This window comes from Plecotus auritus (genome assembly GCF_963455305.1).
Source record: "Plecotus auritus genome assembly, chromosome: 10".
In the NCBI taxonomy this organism is placed as follows: Eukaryota; Metazoa; Chordata; class Mammalia; order Chiroptera; family Vespertilionidae; genus Plecotus; species Plecotus auritus.
The window spans coordinates 10,397,625-10,408,676 of record NC_137785.1 but is presented as its reverse complement, the minus strand read 5'-3'; the positions used below and the strand labels follow the sequence as shown (position 1 = coordinate 10,408,676).

The following is an 11,052-nucleotide window of genomic DNA, read 5'->3' as shown; positions in this document are numbered from 1 at the left end:
TGTTCAACAGGTGACCTTGAGCACCGAACATCAGACCGGACAAGCCCTTGGCTAACACGGGGCCTTGGACAAATGGGGTTTGGGGGTGGTGGTGGCTGATTCTATCCCAGGCCAGGATGGAGCGGCCATGGGAGTGTCTGCTCAGTCAGAGACACGGGGGGTGGGGGGGAGGGTTGGGAGGGGGTTAGGGTTGGTAGGCCCCAGTCAGTTCCTCCTCATGGTGTCCCGGATCCAGTCCATGTATCTGCACACTTTGGTGTAGACCCCAGGCTTGGTGGTTGTGTCGCAGGGGACATCGCCCCAGGATACAATGCCCTGCAGGATGCCTCCACAGACCAGGGGTCCCCCGGAGTCCCCCTGCGGGGAGAAAGGGAAGCTAGGGTGAGAAGCTTCCGGTCTAGTGTTCCCAGCCCCATCCTAACCACCATTCACAATCTCAATCAAAATCCAACCCCACCCCTATCTTAACTCAATACCACCCAGGTGAACCCAAACCAGCCCCCATCCCAATGCAACCCTACTCAGCCAACCCAGGTCCAGTCCCACCCAAACCCACCCCAACCCCTAGATCTTCCCCATTCAAAACGGAAGCAGGCCCACGCCCATTGTCCTGTCATTTGCATCCTAAGTCCAGCCCATGCCATCCCAAACCCACCACCGTCTCTAACTCCAGTCTCACCCGCATTCTAACTGCCCTTCCTTCTCCATCCCCAGACCTATCCCTAGTCTCTTCTCTGGCCCCAAGCAAGCAAAATCCGACCCTGGTCCCACTCCCAAACGCGGGCCCCTTCCTCTCCGCAGGGCGTGGCCCCCTCTTGGTTCTGACCTCGCAAGAGTCGGTGCCTCCGCCTTCCACCCCCGCACACACCATGGTGTTCATCAGGTGCCCTGGGTAGTCCTTGCTACAAGATGCGTCCGAGATGATGCTGATGTTGGCACAGTGCAAGGTGTCTGGGAGATTCACTGCGGAGGACAGCGAGCCTTGAGTGAATCCACACGTTTTTCAGGCCCTCGTTCTCTCTGCCCAAGAGCCCTGGAGGACAGGGTCCCTGGAGGCCTGACATCCAGCTCCATCATTCCACGCACCTTGTGACTCTGGGCTCCCGGTGGTCTCGGACTCATAGGCAGACACCAGGCCCCAGCCGGACACCACGCAGGGATCGCCGGCTTGTGGGCAACGCATGGGCATCGACACCGGGCGCACTTGCGAGGAGAGGCGCGCAGGCCGGGTTAGACGCAGCAGCATTAGGTCGTGGAGATGCGTGCGCGCCACGTAGCCCGGGTGCGGGATGATGCGGTTCACAGTCCGCAGCTGCTCCGTGCCATCGCGCTTGCGCAGGTTGTGCTCGCCCAGGTACACTTTCATGTTGCTGTGCGGGCGAGTGGTTACCGGCAAGTGGGAGGAGGAGTAGACAGAAACATAAAAGAGCGGGCAACCTGGGGCCCCTGGACCCCGTTGGAATCTAGATATCCTATTGCCCTCCCCCTAAAGCCCCAAAGCCAATCGTTCCAGTCCCTGCCCGCCCCACCGCCCCCCTAAAGTCGCCCCCATCCCCGGACCAAAGCGTCCACAGGCAGGCATGGAACTCAGTCCTCAGGCTCCAGCTCGCTCTTCCGCAGAGTCAATATTCTCAGACCCCTAGACCCTCCCCGCCATGGCCCTCAGGACCCTGAGCCGTGCCTTCCTACCGGGTTTGGCAGTGAGCTGCGGTCAGCACCCACTGTGGGGAGACGAGGGATGCCCCGCAGTTAAAGCGTCTGCGATCGAAGAGGGCCACTTGCCAAGGTTGGGAGTGGGGCGCGCACTCCTGGCCTTTCAGCACCTTGGCGCTGTTACCCTGAGCTGCTGGGAGAGGAGGGGGTGTGTGTGTCAGAGTCCTTTTCTTTTCTTTAAAAAAAATGTTTTTTTTTCCCCCTAACCGGTTTGGCTCAGTGGATAGAGCATGGACCTGCGGACTGAAGGGTCCCAGGTTCGATTCTGGTCAAGGGCACGTACCTTGGTTGCGGGCACATCCCCAGTGGGGGGTGTGCAGGAGGCAGCTGATCGGTGTTTCTCTCTCATGGATGTTGCTAACTCTCTATCCCTCACCCTTCCTCTCTGTAAAAAGAAAAATCAATAAAATATATTTTAAAATATGTTGGTTTTTTTTTATTGATTTCAGAGAGGAAGGGAGAGGGAGAGATAAAAACATCAAAGATGAGAGAGAATCATTGATTGGCTGCCTCCTGCATGTCCCACACTGAGGATGAAGCCTGAAACCCAGGCATGTGCCCCCACCGGGAGTGGAACCCTGACCTCCTGGTTCATAGGTCAATGCTCAACCACTGAGCCACGCCGGCCGGCCTGTGTCAGAGTTCTTTTCCTTGCACCCTGCCCTCTCTATGTATTTTTCACCTGTGCCTCCCCCACACGTTTTATTGATTTGTAAGCACTGCCTTCTCTCTAGCGTTTACAATGTCTGCTTATCTCCTCCAGAACTGTGCCCCTGGCCCTGGCCCTGGCCCCCACCCATTTGCCAAAGGCCCCTGGGAGAGAGAGGACAGGGAAGGGGGCAGAGGGGGAGACGTCCTCTGTCACTGGGAGTGGAGAAGGGACAATGGATACCGCGCGGGCAGATGGCCATTTGGAACCAGCCATTCAAGGTCACTGAGCTGTCACAGACATCAAATGGATGCAGCCACTCAATACATGTGACACGCAGTCTTGGCTCCGGGGCCCGGACATCTCAGCCAAATGCAGTGTGTCATACGTACAAGGGCACAGGCAAGACCACACAAGGTCACGGGCAAGGGAGCGGGCAGAGCAGAAAAATCCACACGTGGGAACTGATATGGACAGCACCTGAAGCTGAAACTCACTTTTACCTACATGAGTTGCAGCTTCAAGAATCACAGCACAGACCTAGGCGGTTTGGCTCAGTGGATGGAGCATCGGTTGTCAGACTTAAAGGGTCGTGGGTTTCATTCTGGTCAAGGCCATGTACCTGGTTGCAGACTCAATCCCCAGCCCGGGTAGGGGCACGTGTGGGAGGCAACCAACTGATGTGTCTCTCTCACATCGATGTTTTTCTCTCTGTCTCTCCCCCCGCCCCTTCCACGCTCTCTATAAAAAAATCAATGGAGCCCTAACCAGTTTGGCTCAGTGGATAGAGCATCGGCCTGCAGACTGAAAGGTCTCAGGTTCGATTCCGGTCAAGAGCATGTACCTTGGTTGCGGGCACATCCCCAGCAGGAGGTGTGCAGGAGGCAGCTGATCGATATTTCTCTCTCATCGATGTTTCTAACTCTCTATCCCTCTCCCTTCCTCTCTGTAAAAAAATCAATAAAATATATTTAAAAAAATCAATGGAGCCCGGCCAGCATGAATCAGTGGTTGAATGTTTTTTAAAAAAAATATATATTTTATTGATTTTTTACAGAGGGAAAGGGAGAGAAATAGCGAGTTAGAAACATCAATCAGCTGCCTCCTGCACACCCCCCACTGGGGATATGCCTGCAACCAAGGTACATGCCCTTGACCGGAATCGAACCTGGGACCCTTCAGTCCGCAGGCCGACGCTCTATCCACTGAGCCAAACCAGTTAGGGTTGAGTGTTAGCCTATGAACCAGGAGATGTTAGTTTGACTCGAGGTCAAGGCACATGTTCAGGTTGCGGCCTTGATCCCCAGTGTGGGCGTGAAGGAGGCAGCCAATCAATGATTCTCTCTCATCATTGATGTTTCTATCTCTCTCTTCCTTTCCCTTCCTCTTTAAAATAAATAAAAATATAGTTTAAAAAAATCAATGGAAAACTGTCCTTGGGTGGATTAAGAACCACAACAAAATAATAATAAATAAATCTAAAAAAAAATTCACAGCACAGGGATTCATATGTGTGTAGGAATGTAGACAGTTAAAATGTGGGCGTGTGTGCCAGCATGCACACACACACACTCACAGACGGGCTTGCAAATAGAAGACCCAGCGTGGGTCTGCACACACCAGATCACAGGTGCTCACACTTGCACATGGGGGTCTGGACATACAAGGTGGGGTCTTTAATAAAGGTACATGTGGATAAATACTGATATGTACTCAGGCCCCCCAAAACTTGTTCACAGCCATGGGTCTATAGTATCATGGTTAAATTTGGAGTGATAGAGTTACATCCCCCAACCCCCGCCCTGCATCCAAACATATTATCTGTGAGTCTCTGAGCAAATTATTTGACCTCTTCTGTGCCTCTGTTTCCTTATCTGTAAGATGGGATTGTTGTAAGGATTAGATAGGGGTGTGTGTGTGTGTGTGTGTGTGTGTGTGTGATGCCTGACATATTGTGACTGCTTAATAAATGTTCGTTATTTTAAACAAAGGATTCATAGATTTATTTATGCAGATATAACGTGTGGATGTTCAGGTTGTGGACACAAATTTAGCCAAAGTAAGTCAGATGTATGACCAGACCCAGATCAAGATAGTCCAGGTCAAAACTGTGACTCATCCCCAAGCCACTCTGTGGAGACTCAAAGGGCCAACACTGGATCCCCTGGACAGGGCAATGTCTGGATGCAGGTCTGGCCATTCAAGGTCAAGGACATATATTTAGCTGGAGACACAGGCAACCAGAATGGGACATATTTATCCATCTCTAGATCAGCCTCCAAGTCAGTTGCTTGGTGTTCAACTTGCACCTGAACCAAGAAAAAGTCCTGGAGGTACAAGAAGGAGCTGTGGGGGGCTGGGGTACGGGGGGCTGGGGGAGAGGGTCCCTCATCACATGTGTGAGTACCTGGCTCACACATGCGAGCAGGATCTTGCACTCCCCCTCCCTCCAACAGCACCATGCACAAGGACATCCACAGGGATGTTTCAAGGTCACGGGACCATGACCCCCTACACTGGGCAACATGCATATGTCCCCTCAAGGTCACAGCCAGACACACAATTCCACCCACACTGGGGCAGGGTTTCACAGCCAAGATCAAATGCCCACGCTCTGCCCTCTAGGGTTGGGAACTGGGCCAGGAGGCCTGGCAAGGCAGGGAGAACTGGGATGAGGTGGACACGGGACTGAACAAGGGAAGGGTGGGTCGTCCTTCGGAGAAGGGCAGAGGGTGCCGGCTGAACAGCTGGGCACCGAGGCCGCACCTGGCCGGTCCAAGCCGGAGGAAGGCGGAGGCCCCAGCGGGTGCAGCAGGCAGGCCGGGAGGTGGGGAGGAGAGAGCACGGACAGAGCCCAAGGGGATGCTGGCGGTGGGTGGGCGGGGGGGGGGGGGTGAGGGGAGGTTGGAGGGGCCCCCTGGGGCGAGAGGGTCATGTGTGTGTGCCAGTTCATGAAAGTCCACCCTTGACTCCTCCAGGGTAGAGGCATCAGGTTACAGCTAATTTCTTCACGGGTGGTAGATGGATGTGGTCAGGAGCTCTCCTGCCACCGAGGGTCACCTTGACCTAGTGGCTGCCCCTCTCTGAGTCACAGCCCCGGCCTCTGCCAAAGGAGGCCCGTAGCCCACCCCGTGGAGATGCTGCCTGGGTCAGATGACCCTCCCTAGTGCTGAGCGCCGTGCCTGGCATGTGTGGAGCGCTCAGCAAGGCCAGCGCATTCTCACAGGCCCTCCTAGTGCCTCCACACCTGTTGTCCTCTCCGTGGGACAGCTGGGGAACCTGTCACAGACGTTAAGTGACCCCCTAGAACTGAAATCCGGGTCTATGCCACCCCAGGGCTGTGTCTGTTGTCATGGGCAGTGAGAGGCCCCACGTGGAATGGGGACTCCACAGCGGTCCCTCCGCACCCCCCTCTTTACCCCCCTCCCTGCCTGCGCCTGACAGCTGTCGGGATGGAGTGAGGACTCAAAGGTATCGGCAGGTCCTGAGGTGGGGCAGGGGTGAGGCAGGAAACCGACCGTCAGTTGGTTTCTGGGTAAAGGAGGGGCTGGCAGATTGCAGGGCCTGGGTATGCTAGGGATGGGGGAGTTCAGGGAGCATCCCACTCCCACAGACCCCAACCTGGCCCGGGCCCACCTCACCTGCAGACATCAGCAGGAAGGAAAAGACGAGAAGCCACATTGTGGAGGAGGGACCAGGGCTCTGCTGAAGTCTGGGGAGAGGAGACAGTGAACCAGGGTGAGGCTGGCTCCTCCTGCCCCCATCAGGACCCCTCAGGACACAAACGTATCCTACCTGCTGCTTAAGAAACTTCTTCTCACCATCCTCGCTCCCCACCCCCATCCCCAGCCTGCTCTTCCGCCCGGGTATCCCATCTGCGATGGGTCTGCCATTCCTCCAGGCACTGGGATCGATTCCCAGGTGCCCGTACAGCCTGGCAGAGGCTACCGGCCCCTAGAGCTCTCTCCATCTCCAAGGTCCTGGCTCAGGATACAGTCTCTCCCCAGACCCTATGCCAGCCTCCTATCCAGCCTCTTGGGTCCTCCGCACCCTCCCCGAGTCGGTTTCTCCACTCAAGTTCCCAGCCTATACGACCCCACAGGGTCTTTCTGCACCTGGAGTTGACCACGTCCCATTCCTGCTCACAGCTGGCATGAATCTTAGTGTCTCCAGGATCAAGTCCCAGCCTCCCAGCCTCACTTTCGAGGACACGATGGCTTCTCCCCATCCTGGCCTTGCTGGCTGGGTCTCCCATCACATAACGTTCTAGACACAGTTGATTCTTCCACGTTTCCTTCCTGCAATTTCATGCCTCCGTGCCTTTGCTTGGGCTGTTCCTCCTTCCAGGTATGCCATTCCCTTCAAGGTCCACTGCCTCCTGGAGGCCTTTTCTGACCTCTCCCAGGCAGTGGTGTCTGCCTCCCCCACCAGACAGAGCTCCCTGAGGGGGTCCTCAGCACTGCCTGGCAACCTCCCAAATCCCTCCTCCAGATTTATATTTCTCTCTGAGGCTCCGCCCCCACGTCTGGGAGGCCTTGATTCCTGACAGGTGTCTCCTCTGGGTCCCCCAGTGTCTGTTCTGCCTCCATCACAGCACAGGTCCGCAGGAGTGCTCAGGTTGGGCTCTCTCTGTGTCCCCTGCCCTGACCAGCCTGGGGCCTGCACCTGACACACCTCAGGGAGCTGTGCCGAGCTGACTTGAACCCGTGATAACTCCTGACCCTGTTCTTGGCTTTGGTTCAAGTGCTTTCAGGGACATCCTCCAATTCACTCCAGTCCCCTCCCTGCGTCCCCATCCCCCAGCTCCGTCCCCCCTCCCCCCCCCCTGCCCCCAGCTCCTTCTTATATCTCCAGGACATTTTCTTGGTTCAAGTTCAACGTAGACCACCAGTAAAGGACACATGGGCCTACCCAGGTGACCTTGACGCTCAGCTCCCACAGGGTGGTCCATGTGTCTCTCTTAGGGCAGGCTGTCTCCCCTCATCCCCCCCACTCCTGTCCCGAAGATCTTACCCCCTTCCGATTCTCCAGCAGCATCTGGGGCAGCTTGGCTGCCAGAAGAAGGGGAGCGGGCACCTGAATGCCGGAGTTTATAAGCTTGCAGCCCCACCCGGGCCTGGGGAGGTTGGGTAGGGTGGGGTGGGAGGCGGCTGAGAGTCACCTTTACAGGCTGGACGCCTAGGTGGCTGGTGGGGTGGGAAATGAGGCCTAATAAACATTTATTAGGCTGAAACTTTGGTCTGAGTCTACGAGGAGGAATTTCCCCGCCAGGGGCAGTTCCGCAAGTGGGGAGAGGCAAGATGGCCAGAGTTGAAAATTGGGGGTCAAAATACAGAACTTTGAATTCTGGAGTCTGTAATCTGGAATTGGCGTCTGGAATGTAGAAACCGGATTCTAGAGTCATACTTCCTGTGCCTGGAGTAGGGTTCTGGATCTTGAATTCTGGACTTGGATCTAGAGTCCTCACTCTGCAGCTCCGATTCTGAATTCTGGACCCCCCAGTTCTGGATTCTGGATCTTCAATTTCTGATGTTGGGTTCTGAATCTAGTATCTCCAATTCTGGACCTTGGGTTTTGGATCCAGATACCCGATTCTAGATCTTGAAGTCTAGATGTCTCAATTTTGGATTCTGGATCTCTGGTTCTGGATTCTGGATCCAGATCTCTGGTTGTGGGTCTCTGATTCTGGTTCTCCAGTTCTGGATTCTGAATTTTGCGGTCTAGAGTTGGGGATTCATGACCTGAATTCTAGAGTGTGAATTTTGGAGTAGTCTGCATTCTGGAATTTGGGTCGGGCCTTTGAGTGACGTCTCAGACTTGGATTCTAGATCCTGGGCCTTTGAACCTAGCACCCAATCTGTAAGTCTGGAATCTAGCATTTGCAGATTCCAGACTTACAGAAGGAGAAGGAGAAGGAGAAGGAGAAGGAGAAGGAGAAGGAGAAGGAGAAGGAGAAGGAGAAGGAGAAGGAGAAAGAGAAGAAAAAGAAGACTGCCATGAGAGTTTGCTAGGAGCAAAGCCTGACCTGGGGCTGGAGCGGGGGGTGGAGGGGACACCAGTGGGGGTCAGGGCACAGGAGGCACCAGATGTGGGAAGGGTTGATGAGGGAGCGTAGAGGGAGGCTGAGTGACTGGAGGACTGGGGAGCCCTGGGGTGAAAGAGAAGCAGGTCAGTGAACACCCTGGGCTCAAGTGGCCTTGGTGGGGATGGAGGGGGGGCACCCCTGTGAGTGAGGTGGTGCCCCTGTGAGTGAGGTGAGTGACTTCTGACCTAAGACTTGAGGTCAGAAATCTTCACTTCTGCTGTGTGAAGCCTGGAACCTCGAGTATGAATGGTAGATTTTGAATTTTGGAGCCTGGATCCTAGAGTCGAGGTCTAGATTCTGAGGTTTCCTGGGCTGACTTTGGAGTGTGAAGTCTGGAGTTTCAAATCTGCATGGTATATTTAAGAGGCTGAAAAAAAAAAAAAAAAAAAAGAGGCCAGACATGGACCTGGTTGCCATGATTACTAGACTCCTAGAATCTTGACTCTGGAGCATCAATTTAGCGACCAGGAGACTGGAGTCTTTACTCGGGATTCCGCAGTCTTGATGCTGGTTTTGAGGCTTGAAATTTGGATTCTGCTTTCAGGAGGCTTGGAGACCATCACTAAGATGACCCCAAGCTTTGGGAATTTGAAGTTGCCTTACCCTGGGCAATCATTGAGTCTCTCCTGGCTTGTTTGACTAACGAGGAGGCATAGAGAGCTGGAGGACCGCCCTCAGAGCACGCACTGAAATTATAAGCATGGCCCCTCCCCAAGTCGGGAAAGCCACCCCCTTTACGGGAAGGGGACGCAATATGGGGGCTGGATGTGTAGGAGGTCAGTGGCCAATGTCTCGGGGGCCCTGGCCCTTGACTTCCCCACAGATAATATGGGTGAAGGATCGCATTTAGACCCCCATATGCAGAGTCCGATGGCGGGCTCACTGGGAGGGCACCCTGCCCCGCTCCCAGCATGGTGATGTCTGCGTCCGCCCTCCCTCCCATCCTGGCGAGTCAGACCTGGGTGATGGGTGGCATTTCCCCACACGTCCTTCACCTTAACCGCAGCTGGAGTCCCGCCCTGCACCCTGCTCCTCCTCCTCGCTGGAGTCTTTCATCAACTCTCGTGGTTCAACCACCAACCACATAGGTCTCCTCCATTTGACCCTGAATGCCTGCCTAGGGCGGCCACCTGGTCCTGGGAGGCCCCTCTCACTCAGTGTGTCCTAGCTCATTTCTCTCTTTCCCCAAACTGGCCTCCTTCCATGTTCCCCATCTTAGGGACAGCCCCACCGTCCACCTAGTCATGTGGTGACCTCAGCTCCTGTCCCTCCAGCCCAGAGGTCCCGGGTCTGGCTCCTCCCTGTCCCTGTCTCTCTCTGCCTGGGTCTCTCCCCTCTGTCCCCTTGGCTTGGCTGCAGCTCGGGTGTCCTCCTAGGCCCCCGAACCCTCACCCCAGCGTCTTCCCTGACCTCCCACCTTCCAGTTTATTCCCTCCATCCATCACCAGGTGGCCTCAGAGAGCTGTCTACACTCAGACCCGCCCCGCCCCTCACCTGCCCACAGCCCCTCCGACTCCTCACTGCGCTGGGACAGATTCCCACCGTCAGCCTGGCATTTGAGGTCCTTTGAGGTCCCCCCTTCCAGAACAAGTCTTATCTTGAACCCCGCCCTCCAGGGAGAGAGTCCTGGCGGGGACTGGGGGCCCCAACTCCCGGTGCAGAGGGAGGAGGTGTGTGGACCTGGGACTCCTGCCCAACATCGTGTGTGTCTGAGCCGAGTTCCTCACGAGCAAAGACGGCACGCTGTTTGCTGGGTCCTGAGGGGCCTGGGAGCTGTGGGCCCGGCTGAGCAGAAGCAGGGCAGGGTCTGACTGGCCTGCTCACGGGTTCCCTCTGGCGTCTGTGTGGGGCAGGCTGCAGAGGCGAGGAGAGGCAGTGGGCTCCATCTGGGAGACGATGGCATTAACCAGGTTGGTGGCAGGGAGGCGGGGAGAGGGGTCTCCTTCTAATTCCTTTAAAGTGAGCCGGCAGGGCTTGCTGACCCAGCACAGGCAGCAGCGAGGGGTCAAGGATGATCCTGTTTTGACCTGAGTAGCTGAGTAGCTACACTCTACCCAGCCCTACCCCACCGCACTCACAGGGGTGCCCCCCCTCCATCCCCACCAAGGCCACTTGAGCCCAGGGTGTTCACTGACCTGCTTCTCTTTCACCCCAGGGCTCCCCAGTCCTCTAGTCACTCGGCCTCCCTCTACGCTCCCTCATCAACCCTTCCCACATCTGGTGCCTCCTGTGCCCTGACCCCCACTGGTGTCCCCTCCACCCCCCGCTCCAGCCCCAGGTCAGGCTTTGCTCCTAGCAAACTCTCATGGCAGTCTTCTTTTTCTTCTTCTTCCCCTCCTCCTCCCCCTCCCCTTCCTCCTCCTCCTCCTCCTCCTCCTCCTCCTCCTCCTCCACATTTAATCACCTTTATTTATTTATTTGTTGTTTGTTTGTTGTTGTTAATCCTCACCCGAGGATATTTTCCCATTGATTTTCAGACAGAATGGAAGAGAGAGGGAAAGACGAGAGAGGAACTTCGATGTGAGAGAAGCACATCCATTGGTTGCCTCCTGCACGCACCCTGACCAGGGCCCGGGCTGGGGAGGAGCCTGCAACCAACGTATGT

General features: G+C 55.7%; 1 protein-coding gene across 1 annotated transcript; it reads right to left on the bottom strand.

The window, feature by feature from the left end:
- Positions 1-204: 204 nt before the first annotated feature.
- On the bottom strand, positions 205-6,672 carry KLK15 (kallikrein related peptidase 15; the record flags this gene model as incomplete). The annotated part of the gene is made up of 6 exons (XM_080644105.1): positions 205-357; positions 827-963; positions 1,087-1,370; positions 1,690-1,846; positions 6,004-6,074; positions 6,563-6,672. The coding sequence occupies 6 exons, from the start codon at positions 6,670-6,672 to the stop codon at positions 205-207; spliced, it is 912 nt and encodes a 303-aa protein (XP_080500231.1).
- Positions 6,673-11,052: the final 4,380 nt, after the last annotated feature.